This window comes from Barbatula barbatula (genome assembly GCF_947034865.1).
Source record: "Barbatula barbatula genome assembly, chromosome: 6".
Classification (NCBI taxonomy): Eukaryota; Metazoa; Chordata; class Actinopteri; order Cypriniformes; family Nemacheilidae; genus Barbatula; species Barbatula barbatula.
Genome location: NC_136765.1, coordinates 23,098,196 through 23,120,797, shown reverse-complemented (window position 1 = coordinate 23,120,797; position 22,602 = coordinate 23,098,196). Strand labels below are relative to the sequence as shown.

Genomic DNA, 22,602 nt, shown 5'->3' with positions numbered 1-22,602 from the left:
CTTCTTCCATTGTTTCATACTGAACGAATCAAATTTTCTATTTCCTATATTATAAAAAAGAAACTCATAAGAAATGTTCCCCGAAAGGCGATTACAGACTTTTTCCATTTCTTCTCGCGGTGAAGGTAAAAGCTGACCCAAATAAGCATTCGTCCAATACTCACAATTAACTACAGTCACCGAAACAAAAACTCGCCTAGAACGAATGCGTGAGTAAACATGCAGATGCCAACACACAACACTTCGCATGTCGAAGCAACAGGGGCTTTTCTGCTCTATTCAACGCCTCAAATGAACCAGGACCCGTAGTGTGTCATCAATAGCCAGAGGACATAAACACAATGACGTTTCTTCAGAGAGGGCCAAGAGCCCCGACAGACAAAACAAACTGTTTATTTGAGTTATATACAGTCTATAAATACGTGCACAGTGATGTTAAAGAGCACACTGCCCCCTGTTGGTACAGCTGGCACAATTCACACATTTTGAATGAGAAATGAAGTGTGACTGCAGGTGCTGGCACACCTGTTTGTTCGGCTCACACACCGAAAACTCACTGATCACCTTTCTACAGATTTCATTTTCAAGCTCTTTAGTATGCACGGGTGCTTGAACTCATCCAGAAACCGATGTTCCTGCGTTAGCAGCACAGAGGTGATGGGTTCGATAACCAGGGAACATACATACTGATAAAGCGTTCTCCTTGAGCTGCATATTGTATTTATTCTAACTGTATATCCTGCACTTGCTAACTGCACTTCTGGTTAGACCTAAACTACATTTCGTTACACTGTACTTGTATATGTGTAATGACAATAAAGTTGAATCTAATCTTAAAAAAAAAAACTGTATATTGCTTTTGGATCATCTGCCAAATGCATACATATAGTGCAAAAAAATCCTATATGCTAAACGGATGATTTTATTTTAAAGATCCACATAGCGCACTATAAACTGTATAAAACACAGGAGAAAGCTGTAGCGAGTATAGATGCACACATCAAAAGTATTACATGAATGCCCAGTTTCACAGACACGATTTGGGACTAGTCCCAGACTAAAATTAAACTTAACTGAAAATAAATCGCCCTGACATATCTTTAAATATATAAGTATTTTGTCTCAAGATGCACACCAGCAATGTTTTTATATAAAGCCTTTTAATAAAACTGACTTGAATATCCTAAGGCATAGTCCTGGCTTAAGCTAAACCTTGTCTATGAAACCGGGTCGAAATAACTTAAAATAATAAGAGATTATTTTTATAATAATCAAATATATTCATTTTAAAATTAAAATGAATAATTTTAATTTTAAAATCGATTAAAATTAAGGCTGTCAACCGATTAATCACGATTAATCGCATCAATTATAAAAGTGTGTGTTTACATAATATACGTGGGTGTACTGTGCGTATTAATTTTGAATTTGTAAAAACATACATATACATGCATATATTTAAGACATATTTAAAATATGTATAAACGTTTACATATAATTTTAATTCTTGGTACATACAAATAAAAACATGTAAAAGGTGATTAATCGTTTGACATTTAAAAAGAAAGCAAGACAGATAAATAGAGAGATTTAACTTTGTTTTAAAATCTCTTATTTTCTCAAATTTATTCTCAAAATATTCTCAAATTTTAAATTAAATTTGTTTTAATTTTCTGCAAACAAAAATACAATATTTTCATTTGGAAATATTGTCAATAGTTCAGAATAAAGATGATAATTGTACACATACAGTACCTATAAATGGTAAATTCAGAAAAACTGAAAATTTTACCACGGCTGTAGAATTTTAAGAAATATCTCTTTACATGATGTGCAGTAAGACTGAATAATGGCGTAATATACCCATGAAGAACGTGAGGTTTGAAAACCACGGAAGCAAGCAAAAACTCTTAATAAACTTTAAGTTTGGACAATGTTCACATTCTCATCTCTGAGCACTGACCAGACTGGAAACCCATGATTAATTCTCAAGGGATGCGCACACTATCAGAGCTGTATATAAACATCTGCCATGCCACGATAAAGACGTCCAACTTTTCCAGCTTTATCTTTATGGTCTGTAAGACTAATCGGATATAAAACAAACTGAGGCATTTGTTTGCTTCTTGGGCTTCAGCGGATGATTAAATGAAAATCAGCAGAGATGTGTCTGAGAAACATTCAGGACAATCTTCTCTGTAATCTGTCCGATGTATTCATCAAAGATGACCCAACATGAGAGTCCTGTGATCACGTTTTCAACAATATATCCTCAAGCTAAAGTGCTTTAAGCTAAATTGACGGGCTCGCTGAAAGGGGTCATTTATGGGCACAAGAAAACAGTGACAGGACTGAGTAACGGCACGTTCAGAGCCCCGTAGACGTGACCTCTGACCTCTGGTCCGTTAAAAGCAGAACTGAAACATATGCTTGCGGAGTTCTGACAGAAGGAAGATGTCCTGTAACATACCGTCTTTCTATCGCTCTTAATTCATATATGACATTAAGGGGAAAACTAGATTTGCTCAAAATCTGCTGTCTGGAAGAATGTTAAATAACGCATGAATCACCCGGTTAAAGCCACAATATGGAATAATTTAGTTATAACACAGTGTGATATATTTCATGCAGTTGTGTTATACAGCACCGTATATAGCATACGTAGCATTAGCTAATTCATTTCGCTAATTCATTTCGATGACATCAAATAAAATGTATTCATTACACCGTCCATGAACATGATGGGCGATCTCCAATACTCATTAGCACAATTAAATAAAACAGTACACGTGTCCTACACAAGTTAAATGTCCTACTCAAGTTAAATAATTGTAATAATTATTATATCATATTATATTATTGAATATACATTGTAATCTATGCTCATGAATTACACGAGATAGACTGATAAATAGACAGATAGAGGACAGGCCTCTCTATCCTTGGATGCTGGTCTGTTCATGAAGTATTCTTTTATTAAAAATGTTGCCCGTTTGTGGTGTGTCATGCACAGATGGATCTTCTTTTGATCTCTTACCCAGACAACTCAGCTGGGGGACAGCAGGCCATAATACGATACAGATAAATAAAACAAACTAGACGACATATAAAATATTAATGACGCATGATAAAACAGATGTTCAAGACGGGCAAAATAAGGAAACGTGCAGAAAAGTTATAGCTCCGAAAATGTAAGGAACAGAGATATAACTTTTTATGATTTTAAAGAACCATTTTCTTGGACTTATTATGTCTAAAACACAAACTAGAAGAACATGGCAAAAGTAAAAAAACGACTGCTAAAAATGTGTGCTGGGAAACAATAAAAGAATTTGATCACATGACTTTTCTGTGATTAACCGTGATTAATCGCATCATTGAGCGTAAAATTAAATCATTTAAAAGTAGTGTATTTTCCTTTTTAAAAGTACTGCTATATAAACACTTTAAACTAACAACAAAATGCTTTTTACAACAGCATTTCCTTTACATAGTAGCATCAAATATTTCTTGTAAATCTCACCTGAAACATTAATGTCATCAAATCAAATTAAGTACAAAACCAAAGCTATCTGCCACTGCCAGGGCATTAACATTCTGTATAGTTTGATCTAGAAAACAAGTTATAATGGTCTTTGATTTTATTGCTTATACATAAACACTCTTTCAACGCAAAGTCTAAAGTGTACTGTATTTAAAGCACATCTTTAAACAACTACATTATTGTATGCTACTTTTTTCTCTATGTTAACAATTAATATAAGGATATCACAACTCCTTTAATATGGCTGTTTTGGTCATTTATTGTTTGATGAACATTATAAACTGAGATTTTTATTATGCTGCTGCCCCTTTAAGAGCGCTCTATACAAACATACGGATCTAATATACTGTGATGTGTCCGTTATGTTTCCCAGCTGTTAACGGAGACTACTTTTACATAGACCCTTGCTAATATGGGAATTTCGCATACAACACACTGCATTCAACACACGCAATTCGTTATCGTAGCCGGGGACATTTTGGTATTCTGCATGCTAATGATAAAGAAGTGCATGGCTGAAGGAGGAGAGACAAAATTTAGTAGTTTGTTCTATCAACTCCGCCGTTTGGAAGAGATTTAAAACTAAATGTCCATGTAAGAGTTCAATACCTTTCCATTTGGGTGTTCCTGGTTCATCTTATAGGCCATCCCCAAATGCTGTATGTAGGGATTCATATTAAATGAAACAACAGAAATAGTTGCAGTAAACGGTATACATTTGACATGGAAATAATTTCAGGAGCGTTGATGCATGTTTTCACACCGCTCAATTGATGGGATGACGGGCTCAGTGTTGGATTAACATGGCTGAACATGTTTGTAATGCTAAACACTGCGCACCGGGCCTATAAAGCTCCAGAAGTGAGCTCGCATGAAGAGAGGTTTATTAGGGTCAGAAGCAGCACGTTTCTTCAAGTTTACGCACATTTGTATACATCCACACCCAAAATGAAATATTCATCCTGGGTTTAACTGTATCGCATTAGGATTAGAGCGAAATAATGAGAATATGTGCGAGACAGAGGGAGAGAGAGAGTGTCATGTGTACTGGCAGAGCAGCAGAGATGCAAGAAAACGAAATAAGAGGGACTAAAAGAAAGAGATTCTTTAAGTTGCATTATGGGAAAATAATGCATTCCAAACGCTACATTTTGACTCCATCGTGCAATTCCAGCACACCCAAACTGACAATTCTTCACAGCATCTCTGACAGAAAATGTCACGACTCAATCCATCACCACTTCTGACATGCTCTTCCAATGAAATATAAACATATACAGACTCAAGTGACCCCGAGAAGAGTTTGGGCACTTAAAATATGACGTGACTGGTGAACTTGTATGTAGACATCTCCAACCTGATCTCACAGGAATTCGTACTCTTTTACAAGGTGGCCAATTCGTATGAATGAATCATTAGAAAAAAAACAATAGTGAAGCCCCTCCCCTAAACTTAACATCACTGGCGCTATAACAAAACGTACAAAAAGTACGCACAAAACCTGAGGACGATTTATACAAATAAGCCGTCTCGTAGAATATTACGTCATGAACTCCTGTGACAACTCACTCAGAACAATGATACAAAGCACAAACAAAATCACTGTTAAGAATGCAGATATCAATTCAAACATACAACAATTGGCTGATTTTGATACCGATTTTTGACACTCGATCATTGATTTGATCTATTTTCATGTTCATGTCATCATTGCCATTTTATTTGATAGAATTTGAGTTGTATCCAATCATTTTCATTGAACAGAATTACACAAATACATCGCACCAACTTGCACATGTGTGCGTGCAGCTACGACAATAAAACCAAAACCAGAAATGAGCCAAAAAGTCTTCTTAATTGGAAACTGTGCATGTCTGAAACTAAATGATCACATAACTCACATCTCCCCTCAGCAGTGTTTAAAACTGGATTTAAAATGCTTATCGGAAACACACTCGGCCTTTTGATGCTTTATAAGCGAGAGATGGCTGCTGGCTGTCTCTTATATGAAACAGGTGCCCGGGTTCACATGCAACAGGCATTTGTTTGTGCCGGGCCAGATGTGTAACCCCTTCTGTGTTTACAATGCGATCCTGAGGAGACGATCACCACGTTTGTCTCAAAACGCATCTTTTCGCTCAATGTGTTCACAATTACGGTATAGAGTGGCGGACGGTAAACAAGCAAATAAAACCGATTCCCGCAGGAATCCAAACGACCTCACTGACACATCTGTAAATAAAATCAAACTTGAGCATGCACCTGGGTCATCCACGAAGGGAGAACTGCGGAGGATTGTGGGATAGCCCTCTAGGGATAGGAGGAGTAAAGAATTTAACAATACTGGTTTTGATTAAGACCACATTTTGCGACTGCAATTTATCATTAACTGTTTGGCGTCAGTACCACGGTAAAGTGGTGGTGCTCTGATATAAGAATGGTTTTCATATTCATGTAATATGAAGGAACTTCAAAGAATACCACGGTACTGTGCGACAGCAGCGGGATGAAAAATCACGTTGTCTATGGCACATACTTTGTGCAGTTCTTAGCGTGTTCTGTACAGTGATGAAAACCGGTCGCTCCCCGATATATTCTGAGGTTGCACAGGTTAAATTTAGGGAGCAAATACGATCGCAATCTCGTGCCCAGCACTCCATCATGCCAATTGCGCGAGGATATTGTGTTCTTGCGAGATCCGATTGGACTAGTGCCAAGAGATCTCGTCACACATGATATGGCCATGATTTTAGGTTTATTCACAGATCTTTTAGTACTTTTCACAACCAAACAATAATCATTTGACTGCAAAATTCTAAGTGTTAAGATTACAAACCCTATAGGCATCTTATTACCGAAGCTCCATTAAACATAAGTATGATACGATATTGGTGGAACAGAACACAAAATTACAATTGAAACGTGAAATAACCTTATTTAGAGTCTATAAACAACTATGAAGGGGAAAAAAACGCTGAAAAATAGATACAGAAATTCACAGCGGGACAGAACAATAACAGAGATGCTCAGTATGTGGCCGCACGCTCAACGTGACAGCCTGACAGTATTCGCAACGCCACGTTAGATTCGGTGTTACACCCCGGCGATCTAAGTGCCGCCCCCTGCTGACTACACTATGAGCGGTGTATGTGACAATAAAAGGACACTTACTATGGCCAACATGTTGATGGCGTCGAGGCCTGGAGGAAGCTGAGAAAAATCACAGTTCTCCTCGCTGAGATACACCTGCAGCGTAGAGCAAAGATGCTCCAGACCTTCCGTCTTCTCGTCGCACATGTCCTCCAGGTCTAAAGACATAGAAAAGAGTTTCAACAGGGACAGGATGTTTATATGTTTTCGGAAGGTAATAGTATACTATTTTGTATTGTATTGAACAAAGTATCATTAATGCACTTGGAGGCGCTCAAAGAATACTCCACAACACCATAAACATGTTTTTTTGGGTTGTTTGCTGAAAATACGTATTCTAGGATAAATACTGAAGGTTTTTTTTAGGGTTTTAAACACGACAACATTGCCATAACTGATGCAAATGTGGTATTTCCATGGTATATGTCAAAAGAACATGGTTTTATGTGCTGGGGTGGCACCTCTGCATTTTTTAGGATACATTTAGCACCTTAAAAATATTAACCGTGGTTTAGCTACAAATAAAAGCAAACAACATGGTTACTATAGCTAAATCATGGTAACTGTAAATGAAGAATGGTTTTGATTGGTACAGTTGACCCTCTGTGACCACCATTGACTACCATAGTTTCTCTGTTCTGTTGAACAAGAAAGGAGATATTTTGAAGAATGTAGGAAAGCAAACAGTTCTGGGGCACTATTGACTACCATTGTCATTTTTCCTCCCATAGTAGTCAATGGTGACCAAGAACTGTTTGGTTACAAGCATTCTTCCAAATATTGTCTCTGTGTTCATCAGAACAAAGAAATGCATACAGATTTTGAACAACTCGAGGGTGAGTAAATGATGACAGAACTTGTTTTTTTGGGTAAAAAGTCCCCTTAAACCAGTTTAAGGCCCTGTTTATACCTGGTATTAAAGGGATAGTTCACCCAAAAATTTAAATTCTGTCACCATTTACTCACTCTCAGGTAGTTTCATCCCATATATACATTAATTTGTTCTGTTAAAGACAATGAAAGATATTGGTAAGAATGTTAGCAATTTCCAGTTCTGTGACATTACAGCACCATAGTAGGGTGAAATTTGTTTGGGGCAGTTCTGGGGCACCTTTGGCTAACATTACATTTTTCCTACTATCGCAGTCAACGATGTAACAGAATTGAAAATTGCTAACATTCATCTCCAAATACAAATCTCTATGTTCATCAGAACAAAGTCATTTAAACAGGTCTGAAACGATATGAGGGTGAGCAAATGACGACCGAATTTTCATTTTTGTGTGAACTGTCACTTTAAGATGTGTTTTGGTCGATCGGATCACAAGTGGACGAATGAGACACGTAGCCGTTTACACCTGGTGTTTAAATCCGTCTCTTTTGTCCTGATGTCTGCGAGAGTTCACGGGGCGAGTAAATACATCGTCCATTTATGATTTTTCATGGACGAAATCAGCGCATGCAATTTACATATGAACCCGACCGGAGATGATAAAAAAGCAGCATTTTTTTATTTCTGCTTTGACAGCTGCGAGACCGCGCTGAACACTGTAAGTATGTGTTAGAAAGGGTTTTTGGTCTTCAAATCAACATTTTAAATATTAGCCGGTAAAGTTAAAATCCTTTCTGGCCAGCGTGCATTATCAGTAGGCGGAGAGTAGGGGGTCATCTGTGGCTGCCCGAACGCATTTGATCACATGAGTGTCTACACTACAAACACAATCAGGGCGAATTCGTTTTCGACTACCTCTGGAAGTGGTTGAAAGTGGACAAGCTCAAAACGTTTCACACCATGTTCACACTTGTATTTATAGTCTTCCACTTGTGATCCGATCGAGCAAAACGCATCTTAATACCAGGTGCAAACAGGGCCTAAAATGGGTTGTTGGTCTCGTGTGCTCAGCACATGGTTTAAAACCCATCTAATACCCTACAAACCCGGCCAAGAAACTGGCAAAGACCAACAAAGTTGTATATTTCTTCAGCAGAGTAGTTGCCTATGAAGACAAAAAGAGCTTGTGTGTTTGTGCGCGCGTTCATGCAAGTATCGCTGCAGTGTGATTTATGACAGCTTTGCCAAACATATGGGCTTCTCCATTAACCCTTCTGCTCTGATCCATTTTCCTCAAACACACCGTCAATGATGTACAATGTGCCGCGCATAGAGTCGACGCTTGACCCGTGGCAACCGCTCCCAGCAGATAAATCTGGTGCAGTCCATGTAGCTTCATTTCCTTGCATTTATCGCTCACATACAGACCCTGATCATATTACTTGGGCTTGTCGGATAAACTGAAATACTAATTTAAAATCTGTTCTTTAATCACAATTTATTTATGACTCTATTGTACAGATAGCAGGTGGTCAATGAGGGTCTGTGGGTGGCCAGACAAATAATTGGGCTGGATGATAGGAATACAAAGACAGACCTTTTGTGTTCTGCAGAACAAGGGTGGATAAATGATGCAAGAATCTTCATTTTTGCATGAACTATCCCTTTAAATCCCATTTTAGCAATTGGCTATCCACCACCTGACTCTCTAAACATCATCACCAATTGGTTGACCAATAGTTAAAAAGCATTACAGGTACAGATGGCGAGAGATCAAGTGAAATGATTAACTGCTGCCATTCTGTTTGCCTTAAGGTCTATGCACAGATCTCGGCTTCAATTGGCACGGCCACGAAAACGCAGGTTTGATGGATTTCATGGAATAATGCATGAATCAAGGTGAGCGAGAGGCTTAAGCCGGGCGTCTCATAAGGCCGCTGTGTGATGAGTGAGCGCAGGTTCACAGGAAGCTCCATGAGGGCCATCTATGGGATTACATCTCTAATGGCGGCACATTACTTATGACAGAATAGCAAAGAGCCAGACCGGTGAGAAGTCAGAGGCTTATTGTGACAAAATAGCCAATTACTTTTGGGGAGACGAGGGCCGCTGGGGCATTTTTAACAAAGGGCTCGAACTGATGAACGGAGAGGCATTCGTAACGTTACAATTATAGAAAATCTAATCTTTCTAACTCGCAGGATAAATCTTACCGGGTGATGACAACTTAAAGGAGTACTTCCTAAATACCTTATATTTACTCATCCTTGTCCCAACACATTTTTCTTTCGTCAGAGAAACGGACAAATAAGTTTGAAATGCTGTCATGTCATCTTTCTATATGGGGGTCGACATGGCGAAGCTCCAAAAAGCACACCCATCATTAAATTATCCAGTATTTTGAAGAAAGCAATTATTTCGAGACCATTAATACTTTAAGTTTATTTATGAAATCTAAAACCAAAAAAATCTTTTCTGCTAACTCAATTTAAATGGTGACACTTCGATAATTTCCAATCTCATTGGTTCTTGGTCTCGTGACTAGTCAATAGATGAGATTTTAAATTATAAACGTGGCACAAGAGAGAATAAATAATGAGAGAATTTTCATTTTCTGATGAACTATTTCTTTAAAAATGTGCCACTACATGAGAGAAAACCACGTTTTAATGCAACAGATATCTTGTTAGGCCACATTGGGCCCTTAAAGGGGTCATATTTTGTGAATATGTGGTTTTTTGGTGTGTTATAAGTTGCCCATGCATGAAGTAAACACGTAAAATTGCAAAAAATTTAAAAAAGGATCCAGACCTGTCTGAAACGCCACGTGTAACCACACCCCCACAAATCTACGTCAGTTGGTGGTTTATTGGTCTACGCAAGTAAGGTGGGTGTACCTGTCAGTACGATTGCTTTGGAACCTGATGTTCCAAATATGGTAAGAGGCGCTACATTTCCGTCACACGTTTGCAGTACTCGACCAATCACTACGCACTGGTGAACTGGCCAATCACAGCGCACCTCGCTTTTCAGAGCGATGAGTTTCAGAGGGGCGGAGCAAAGAGGAGATACAAACATGCATGGTAAGTTGAAAATATTATGTTTTTGTACCTTAAATCGTATCTACACATTACATCTAAAATGATAATATTCCTTTTAGCCGTGTCATATGAACCCTTTAAAAATAAGCATATAGCAACTTACGAGATTGGTGTTCAGATACCGAATACAGCTCGTCCTTGTCGCTTTCTGATTGGCTGAGCTGCGGAAAAAAGAAGATGAGAGCTGAACACGTTAAATGCAAAACAAAAGTTGAACATGTCTAAAGTGTCTACGCTCCCGATACGTGAGGTGATCTGATCTCACATACCAGTTTAAAAATGATTCTGGCGACCAGTCGTACGGAGTCGGTGGGGATTCTGGGCTGGAGGCGCTTTAGACATTTGCATTCTCTCTTGTGCTCGGACCAAGCTTGTTTCTGCGAGAGAACGAAGACAATTAATGCGGCACCATACAAAATATTTCACAAACAAACACGAAGCTTAGATCTTCAGTCAGAGCTCAGATCTGTGGTGGAACGTGCCTGCTGTGAGAAATCTCCCTTTAGAGGGAATTATGATGAAAGGACGGCCTACAATTAAGAAAAGAAAAAGTTAGCTTGACAACCACGAGGGCCTGGAGAAGACATTGATGCCTTTGCTATTTTAGAGCAGCATGGTGTCTAAGTTTGAGACAGATAATGCAATTGTAGAAAGTTTCGCACTTTGTATGACAGATAAGAGACTTTAGAAGCCTGGAAGAATGATGAGCGTGTCTTTAAATGCACAATGTTTTACAGGTGGCTCCAAGCACCACATTGGATGCAAGAGCTTTTTTACAAGATATTCATCATATCAGTTATCTATGGGGTTCAAAAATACCATAACTAAAAGAGTTTTTATTAAAATAACGCCAAATACAGTTTCATCACTAGTACGACATGTTGCTAACAATATAACAACATTTTATTGGTTAATGGTACTTAAATATGAGAGCTCACATAGACTAACAATGAACAATATAAACAGCCTTTGTTCATGTTAATTACAATATAAAGATTTTTTTTAAATCAAAAGTTGTTTGTTAACATTAGTTGATGCAAAAAGGAACTAACAAGAACAACTCTAATGGTATAAATTAACTAGTGCAGTCAAATCATTTAATCGAATCCAAAATAAATGTTTGCGTTTAAATAATACATGTGTTTGGCCTGTATATTTCTGTGTATATTTAAACGCAGACGCCTTTTTTTGCTCGTAAAAAATCCGTCATAATCTATTAATACCCGTAACTATGGTGCGAGGTGGCGTTAGCATGTTCGTGACATCATCACGCTGCGTTTACGATTCTACAAGCCTACGATCACGCTCGAATGAAGGGAAATGCCAAAACAGGGAGGGACAAATTCCACTTATTGTAATCTGTCAAAATGAAGGACGGCCTTCAGATTTTTCCGTCACGGGTAAAAAAAACGTCAATGATCCGGTTAACATGACCTCTGTAAATGCACACACACGCATTTGTATAACAAATATTAACATAAATATATATATTTATATTCACATATCGTTTACATTATATATAATTAACAAAATGTCACACGTATATTCTAATTACATGCACGTTCGTGTTTTTATATAGTCATAAATATACACGCCACACACACAAATACATTTATTTTGGAATCGTTGAATCGTGCTTAATCGATTTGACAGCACTAAAATGAACATGAACAAAGATCAATTAATGCCATAATGATACACTGGGCAAATAATATTGGTGACACAAATATTACAAAAGGGAATGTCACTTATATTTGACAGCACAGACAACATTTTGGGGGTTTTAAAGAAGGAAGTAATTCTGGTTTTGTTGACAATGTTATAAGGACGACAATAGTAATGCATGTATTTTTTTTTATGTTTACATTACCAGTATAACGTGTAAGAAATGTAACTGATAAAATTAAAAAAAGTTATATTCTGAGGCATTTGGAAATCTCTCTGAAGCTTAAGACCTAACAGAATTTGTGAAGAGCTCTTACCTGACACTGAGCACTGCAGTAGCGGGCCATCTTACACCGAGAGCATCTTAATAAACTTTCACCCCTAAAAATAAAACGAGAGAGAGAGAGAGAATGAGCGTCAGCTTCTGTGGTTTGTGTTGTTCTCAATGGAGATGGTAATAATTCACAATCTTGCTGGAGCTTCTTAAACAAGCTTCACCAACATTAGTAAACCAGGTGTAACCGACCCTAAACCGATATTCTAAGCACATTTCGATCAAGCTACACTGACATAAGATGTTGGAACCAAGTGTTTTCCAGAGCTTTGCATTTTGGAGCATCTTCCCCTGACAGTAGATGCCACTCGCTGAAGGGAGAGATGACCACCCAAGCCCTCTTTCTTACTCCTCTATGAGAGAAAACAACCACGAGGAGTTGTGTCTAGCAGAGACAGATTACCAGAGAGATCTTGTCGGCACCTCGGTATTCTGGAGGTGGACTGATTTCAAGCAGGCCCTTGACAAATCACTTCACAGGGCTGTAGTTCAAAGTAACACTCATCCATGAACAGAGAAAGGTAACACAACCTTACAGGTAAGTTAAGTCAATTTTATACATTAAATGTTTAAAAAAACAGCTGTACTAGAAAACATTGACGATAAGCAAAACATATAAGGTTATGCAAGTCAAAATATCAGACAGACTATACATTCCTATATGCAATAGCCACGTCATTTGTCCAGCTCTATCATCACAGCTTTTGTCAGGTCTGGGCATGGACTGGGTCCTGCCCGCTCTGGTAACCTTGGAACAATGAGACAAGACTGGCTGAGAGACTGTTCTGCACTCTTTGATGCAACAAATGCATCAGCTGTTATTGGAAGTGTTCCTGGTTCCGGTTCATCTAACTAGTGCAGCCTTAACCTTCAGAATATTGATATTATGATAGTGTAGTGTATGCAAGAATAAAAATATGTGTCTTTAGTCTAGATTTAAACTGACAGTTTGTGTGTCTGCCTCCCGGACAGTGCGGGGAAGACTGTTCCAAAGTTGAGGCGCTAGATAGGAAAAGGATCTGCCGCCTGCACTTGATTTAGAAATCCTAGGTATTACCAACTGACCGGACACCTGAGAGCGTAGTGCGTAGTACTTATAGGGTAATAAAAAATGAATAAATGGCAGAGAGGAGTATTTTCATACCACACTGAAGAGACATACAAACTATTCAATGTCAATAAACTAACAATGATTTATACCAGTGCGTTTGAAGCTTTAGGAGAACACTATAAGATGAAACAATCAGATATGGACAATTGCAATAAGCTTTGCGTGAATCAGCCCTTTATGCAAATCACATTTACATGTTGTCTTCAGATGCTAAAAACACTTTGGTTAAAGCTGCAATGTGTAACTTTTATGTACTTGCTCAATAACTGATTAACGTTTATAGACGGCAGCTTTAAAGGTCACGACAATCTCAATGAAATCACTTCAGGGTTTCCAACATCTCAAGTTCCATCGAGAACCCTTATGAGATCCAGAGGAGTGAAACAACCCAAGCTATGCACCAGATGAACATCAGACCTCCGTGCCTGTGGCTATCTGATGATCTTAATCCTATTTGTGTTTGAAAAGAGAGAAGTTCATCATATAAAAAAAAACAAATTTGCAGAGACGAAAACAAGAGGAACACGCCAGAACAAAGAATGGTATCAGAACCAGAAATGTATTAAATCCCAGGTTACCCGTAGGCTTGTGTATTTCAGACATCCTTAATTTGCGTTAAACACTTAAAATGACATTTACCTGATTGTTTTGTTATAATTAACTACTATAGCCTTAGTTTAAAGACTATAGTTCATTCAAATGCATTGAGCTAAAGTCTTAGTACTGGTCATGTGTGTATGTGCGAGGACTGTACAAGGCAGTGAGAAATAATGAGACTTTAATAACGACACATAATGTCAAATGATAATACGATTATCCTTAAAATATATGTTATAATACATTAAGCATTGACTAACAGGATTTCACCGTTGAATGGCCTCATTTTTCATGTCTTAACACCAGTTACAGCCTAATCCCACAATTTATATCTGCTATGTTATGCTAATGTTTAATTGAAGTATTTCATCTACGAAACAGTAAGTGAAATACATCCATATTAAATTATAATATGTTAGCCAGATCATTTTGTTATTAGGTTTCAAACGACCTCAGACCAAAAACCAATCATAAGTCACACGGTTATTTAGGTAGCAATAGCCAACAACACATTGTAATGGTCAAAATTAGCAATTTTTTTTATATTCCCAAAAATCTGTAGGATATTAAGTAAAGACCATGTTCCAATGATATTTTATTTTGTAAATTTCCTACCGTCAATAAATCACAACTTTATTTTTGTGAAAGATGCAGCAAACAAAAATGGCCAGAAACACGTCTACAAACTTCGCTCGCTGCTGTCCGTTCTTTGGAAATTACTCAATCAAGTTTGATGTTTATGTAAAGCTTTTTCAGCTTTCAAGTTCATCTACATTCCACAACGTCATTACGGCGATAAGCCAATGGAGAGCGTTACAACAAACCTGTTTCTTAGCATCGGCCTACAGCGCATCTGATGGACAACTTTAAAGGAGATTGTTTTGCACCCGCAGATTCCAGATTTTCAAATAGTTGCATCTCGTCTTATCCTAACAAACCGTACATCAATGGAAAGCTTATTTATTCAGCTTGTATAAATCTCAATTGCAAAACAATTACCCTTATGACTGGTTTTGCGGTCCACAATTTGGGTCACATTTGATCTAGCATTGCCTGTCTGCTGCCCACAGTAGATACAGTAGATAAATTGCAGTTGCAAAAGCTTGAACCATGCTTTAATGGATCATTTTCCCCCAAAAAAGAAATTTCTCGTAAATAATTCATTATATTATGAACTGCAAAACTTAGCAAGAACCACAATTAAAGCGTTTATGATTATCCAGCTTGTCCTCCAACAAGCGGCCGATTGTTGACTTCATTAAAACGTTATTTTTCCAATACAGCAATGGGTTTCCATTTTTGGGTGAACTAGAACTACTATCCTTTAAGGTAAGATTTCGTTGTAGACTTTTGGACTTGACTCAAGTGCCACAGAGAAACACTGCCCCCCGGTGGCATGATGATTCTCTTATTTAGACTCCAATAGTCAAATGCTAAGTTTGCATTTAATTTTCATTAACGACAGACAAATATCCAGAGGCTAACTTTTATTTAGATCAAATACAGTGGATGAAGAAATCACAGCAGCATCCACAAAGGGACTCAAAATCTGATCATCCCATATGGTTTACGCCTCGCGAGACCAAACTCAAGTTTCTTCATTTCACAATCACCAATCATTTTAAGTAAATATGGCATCCCATCATCACATTCATCTAACCAACTATGCTGAATGTTCCCTTCACATACTTAGAGCTTCACCGACAGAATCATCTGAACTGAATGTGTGTGGTGTGCGTGCGTACGTGTCTGTGGATGTCCAGATGAGCTTTCATCGATACGACAGGAGGAGAAGAATGAGACAAACACACCAAGAACTCATATGCCGCCAAATCCAACACAACAGATAACGCAACACACACACACTCCAATTAGATTGTTTACCCTTACAAACACTCTTTATAGCTCCTCAAGGCTGTCAGACAACACTTTCCAAAATATCACTCATTGCTGGTCTATTAATTGAAAAAAAGCCTACAAGACGACGAAAACAAAAGAGAAGATGGCCATCCTTTATGACAGACAAGCACATTCATATTATTCCTGTTACGGGGGAATTCATCAACAGCGTTTATACATTTTAATAACTGAAAAAGCGTTTTAATACACAATGAATCAAACGCCTGAAATGCCATTAAACTGGGATACACTTCTGAAAGTATGCCATTCTGTCCATTTAAAACACTTGAATATATTCAAGGTTCATCTGCAGAGACTCATGAGCATCCATAGGTTTCTTTCCCTGAAAATAAGGTTTGCTTTTCCGAAAAAAACCTCAAACTCTGAAGTGTGACATATTTATTGCATCCTTCATTTAGACACATTGTCTATGCCAAATGTTTTTCTTCTTACGTATCCTTGAAGTCAAGTCAAGTCTATTTATATAGCGCTTTTTACTATTTTCATTGTTGCAAAGAAAACATATTGACTATAAATAAAACATATGGTTATGCAAGTCAAAACACAGGTCAAATATCAGACGGACTACCAATTCATATATGCAGTGTTAATTAAATAAAACTATAACATTCTTTATACATTATAAATCATTAGGTTATAAAACAATGTTGAAGAATTCGCCAAAATAAAATATTTGAATAAATAGCTTGTCTCCGGAACCCAACTGGCCTGAGGTCAGAAGTTTAAATGAACGCCTCTGCTCTTCAGTTTTCTTCAGGCCAGCCGCACATTAGCCAGGGTTTACGGATAAAAAGCATCCAACAAACCAAATCAGAGCCGTCACAGTAAAAAAAAGCAAGAAAAGTAAAAAGAGCCAACAGCCACTAATCCTGGAAATGAGAAACCTGCTCAGGCACATCGAGCCAGAAACGGCTGAAGAATTATTAATTGTAAAATTCTCCTGGATCCACAGAAGAAATTCATTACTCGACCACTGAAACATATGCCACAAACCAGCTAAAATTAAGTTTTAAAACTTGATCCCCAAAAATGCATGACAGGCAAATGATTTTGCTGACAACAAGCCATAACTAAACATTGTGGGATTTAATATGATATGGCATTTTAGGCCGTTTTAATGAAGGTCCTGTCAGTACATTTGTACATTCGTGGCATGAACATGAGACTGTGACCTTTCCAAGCAGAAAACCATTAGTATCACCATCACGGCATATAATCCTATTTGTCACGACACAGAATGCGTGTGAATCGTTGGAGAAGACCTTAGTGTATTGTAACCGCTGATTAAAAAGTAAATAAATTTCACACCATCCGTGACTTCAAAGTTAGAGAAAGCTCTCGCTTGTTCACGGTCCGGGACCACGGAGTCTGTGAAAATGATAAAGATGATATTGGACTCTTCAAATGTAAATTACATAAACATACTAATATAAACTACAGTAAACTCATTTGCATCCTATGGCAATAAAAGAAAAACAAATGTTTTTTAACTGCTTGCTTACTTGACAATTTTATTTAGAGTAACAAACTACCACAACAAAAATATGTTTCTGAAGTTCCATACTATATTGACCCGGATCTGTCATTCCTGTTAAAAAAACACCCAAAATATCACACAGCTGTTAATGAGAAGAGGCGAGTCAAAGCTCTGGTGTAAAACAGCTGTCGTGTCTTCACAGGAGATGCGAGCGGGATATTTTCCAGCCCGCCGAAGAAAACCTGGCGAGCATCTGATGCCAGCTCACTCTCACTACACTTAAGAGGCGGAGGATAATTGCACGTTTCATCTTCCAATTAACTTCCGATCGAACCCAGGACACGGTGGCCCGCAGTAGTACGAGAACCGAAAGACCACGTTCAAGGTCGCAGGTTACGTCACTGTTCTTCATAGTATGATGGATGTTATCACGAACGCCTTTGCTCACCATACGATGAGTTGTCTCGTTGCCATGGCACTTAGCCCTTCTTCTCGAATTGGGTTCAAAGGGGTACTAGAAAGTAATCCAGCATGCCATTCACGACGAAAGAGCCGATCGATAGCATTATCCTCATCTGCTTGAGAGAGCCTGAAAGTGTGCCAGAGAAACGCTGATGATGAAAGTCTGCTACAGCGAAATGTTAACACTTTACAGTAAGTTAACTTTACAGTTAACATTGGTAAATGTGTTGATAATAAAACAGCTTTTATTTATTTATATTTGTAAATGTATGAATACACTAGTTTTTATTCATTTGTAAATATAATAGTGCAGCTAAAGTTCATTGTTTCATTCTGTTTCCATCGCATTAACTCATCTTAAAAATGAACAAAGTCCAAAAAAGCACTATTGTGGCGGTACTACGGTATCATTTTGTACAAATGGCATTACAGTTATAAAACACATCTAGTAATATCTCATACAGGGTACACTACCACTAAGATGAAAGGATATGATGCAATAGCCCAACACCGCACTGGAGTTCAACATAACTGCAAATTTCACTGGCGTCAGCAAACTTGGGTTCAAAACACTTGTTTGGCTTGCATGTCACGATTTGTGTTCACAGCATTCTCATCCATCTTATATTTAGATTAAAGAAGCTATTCAAGTGTTTCGTCACTGGCGTTTCATCACACGCACCCATCAATTATGGCTAATGCATTGAAAAATTACATATTCGTGGATTTATGGAATGAATTTCCATGTGATCTCTATCTTCATAAGGTCGTTCCCTGTAAATTTGCACAACACCGTTGTTGTTCTTGTGATTTAATGATACAATTTTTAAGAACAGATGTTGTCTGCCTAAAGAATAGGACGAATGAATAAAATGCACAGTGCGAGCTGCTGCTTCGCCTGATCAGAAAGGAAGTGAGGTTTGAAACGAGAAGCCTCGCTCCATGACAACAGATGGCAGATTTAAAGAACAGCCACAGAAGCATTCAAAGCCACCGGTGATCCGTGACCTGCACTGCAAAAAATGGCCCAGTTCTGCTTGGCGGCCACATTCTATATGAAAATGGTTTTGGATAGCCACATATTACTAAGGCACCAAAGAGCACAGGAAAATGTGATAAGAGTGAACTATTAAGCTGATAAGAGATGAAAAACAAAGCACTGAACTAAATAAAACAGCTTTGAATATTTTCATAACATGTTATATATTATAGAATATGAATTTACATTTATGCATTTGGCAAACGCTTTTATATAAAGCGACTTATATATTTGTTTCTAACTATGTGAAAACCCCTGGGATCGAACCCATGACATTGGCGTTGCTATCCCCATGCATCAACCACAGAGCCGCAGGAAAGCTTTTACATTATGCACACATCTTTTTTATTTATATTTACACCTTGTCTCTTTCTGGACTAGAACAATTAGAAAAAGGTTTTTTTAAGTTACTGTAACCTACTCAAAATACATTTTCCGTATATCTCATTACATTTTAAATACACATTTAAGAATACATTAACATTATTTACAAAGAAATACCTACAGTATGACCATTTTCTGTATTGCACGTTCACGCACTTAAGTCTGTCTGTCTCAAATGCAGTAATTGTTTTTGTTTGTAGACCTGTGGCTATAGGACACGTGCAGTTTTGGGCATGAGCCCATTAACCAATTCCTTCATGTTTCTACCCACAGTCATAAGCACTCATTAGAAATAAAGACTTCCATATAAGAGAGGCAAAAAGCAATTACTCTCATCTTTGATGTTGCCCTGATTTCCTTTAAAACGCCCCTTGTGATTTCTTCAAATAAACAAACACAAATGATTCATTTTCTCAAAGCAAGCGGTCTTCTGTGAGATCAGATAACGTACGACTCATGCCAGTTGTGTTTAAGAGTTTAATAAATAATAATAATAACTACAATGTTTAAGTTTGAAAAAGCATTTTGCATTACCACTGTGCTTGAAAATGCATTCATATTAATACGATATCATAAAAAAATCACGACTTTACAGCTGAACGCAACTGCGGCAGCATAAAACTGTAATTGAAAATGAGTAGTTTATTGGCAGATCAGTCATGCGTGGCCTGCTGTTTACTCTGACTTTAACCAAGGTCAAGACACATTGCATCTCATCACCGGGGTGTAATTGTCTTGATGTGCCACTGTAGATATGACACGTTGCAAGAGTCTTCAGAGTATCATCGTACACGGCTTTAAAGCATTATACGGCCCATGCTCAGTTCCCGAGAAATCCATTTGACCTTAAAAAGCAGGCATTACAAAATAACTATTCATATTCATCCAGATTCGTACAGTTGGCTTTTAAATACACCGTGTGTTGTGTCGCAGGCCCCATTAGTCTTAAATGAAGCCCAGAAGAAAGAGTCAACATCAGCATCTGTTGCATTACAATGAATAGCGAAGCATGAAAACAGTACATCAATCTGTGCTGAATGCTTAAACGTGTGGCATGCATATTAAAGATGACCACGGAAAATAATAAACATAGATTCATGTTTTTTCATAGTTTATGTTAAAAGCTTAGTTCGCCCGAAAAGGAAAAATCTGTCATCGTTGAATCACCCTCAGTTTGTTCTTAGATCTGCTAAACACAAAGGAAGCTGCTGAAAGAATGTCAGTAACCCAACAGAGCTCATCCCTTATCAACTTCCATAGTATTTATTTCCCTACTATGGCAGTAAATGGGGATGAGACCTGTTTGGAAATTGATATTCTTTCAAATATCTTCCTTTGTGTTTAGCAGAAAAAAGAAATGTATACAGGTGTGAAACAACCAATGGGTGAGTAAATGATGACAGACGCACTTGTGTTTTTATAAATATAACGTACTGAGCTCTCTAATAGCACAAACATCTTTCTGTATTTTTAGACCTTCGGCACAAAGTAGAGTACCACTGATATACTGCTCTCTTCTCAGTGGATTATTAACCTTCTGTTTCCATGGTTCCTCTCTATAGACGAGCCAGGTTATTAGCGGGACAAAGGTGCTAATCCCCAGCCAGAAATGACCGTCTTTCCTGCCTGCATGTCTGCTTTTCTCCCTCTCGAGTGGAAAGATCCACTCCCCAAGGTCACGCTCATGAAAGCGTCGAGTCGAAGTCAGGAAAATGACATACCTGAAATATGATGACTGGCCGTACAGAGGAAAGCAGATGGCAATTCATTCCTCAGTGGGGAATGGATGAATAAAGAGAGATGGTGGCCAAGACAAAAAGATGAGAACTGATACTTTGGAGTGTGCATCACACTCTTACCTTTAAAAACGAGTGCGTTAGAGAATCAGCTTATAAAATAAAGTAGGCCTGCATGCATTATCTTTGAGAAACTTTGGAGTCTAACGGTCTCGGAAGAAATGATGGCATTACGTCATCTCATAGATGATGATCTACGTGTGGCATGCTGGTGTGAAATGCTCATCTGCTACGAGTGTCAAACTCAATACAGAAGCGAAAGTATCGGAATAGGACACACAGTATCCGAAAATGAAAATGTTTATGAAGCGAATAGCAAGGATGTCAAAGAAGAAAAAAGGTAAACGCAACCTGAACCTGCAATACGTCTCCGATTCAAAAAGATATGCATGTGGTGTTTCTCAATGAATATGTAAAAAAGCTTGATCATTGAATGTGGGATGAAAAGCAGAGAGTTAAATCAGACATCATGCTTACAAACAACAAACATTCTAGCTCAACTATTTTTGGAAAACCAACAGCTCCCCCTAGTGGCCAAAACTAAACTGCCAAATGAATAGCGTTCAAGTCAAGCAAGCATTCAAGTCGTTTAATGTCATGTTTTAGATAAAACGACGGAAGAAAACACATAGAAGACTACATGACTTTACAAAGACTACACTTTTAAACTATATGGCTACACGACTTTATAATTAAGATTTAACATGCAAGAAGTATCAGCATTGATCGTAGCAACGTCAGCATTGAACATACGCGATGTAACCCCATGCATACATTGTATTGTGTCAATCATTTTCAATGCATTCCTATATGCATAAAGCAACGCTGGAGTCTTCTTACCTCTTGAGACAATTATGGCAGGTCGTTTTTAAGAAACCCTTCGCTACGCTGAATGCAAAAGGCTCGCACGAATGGATAACTTCTCCGACTTTGATTTCACGCAGAGCACGTAATCCGTTCCCTTTACCCTCACTGACAAACCTTTCAATATTCCCCGCCATCACACTATCAACAATAACTCACACCACCAGCGTCCACGCGTGTTAACACAATGTAGCAATGTATGTATAATGCCGCATGTTTGTATTCATGCCAGTCCTACTGACACGGCGCTGCGCAGATTCACCACAACAAAATCAGCAACTCAAAACAATTCTGCGCCGTATGTTAAATATTTATAAGTTATATAT

General features: G+C 38.0%; 1 protein-coding gene across 1 annotated transcript in view; it reads right to left on the bottom strand.

Moving 5' to 3' along the window:
- smyd3 (SET and MYND domain containing 3) overlaps window positions 1-22,473 on the bottom strand; it is a 107,827-nt gene extending 85,354 nt beyond the window's left edge. The window contains exons 1-5 of the mRNA XM_079459368.1: window positions 22,253-22,473; window positions 12,610-12,673; window positions 10,897-11,004; window positions 10,731-10,788; window positions 6,716-6,852 (exon numbers count right to left, since the gene is read on the bottom strand). Of these exons, the coding sequence (XP_079315494.1) occupies window positions 6,716-6,852; window positions 10,731-10,788; window positions 10,897-11,004; window positions 12,610-12,673; window positions 22,253-22,413 (528 nt within the window). The 5' untranslated portion in view covers window positions 22,414-22,473. The remainder of the gene's footprint in view (window positions 1-6,715; window positions 6,853-10,730; window positions 10,789-10,896; window positions 11,005-12,609; window positions 12,674-22,252) is intronic.
- Between the last annotated feature and the right edge of the window lie 129 nt (window positions 22,474-22,602).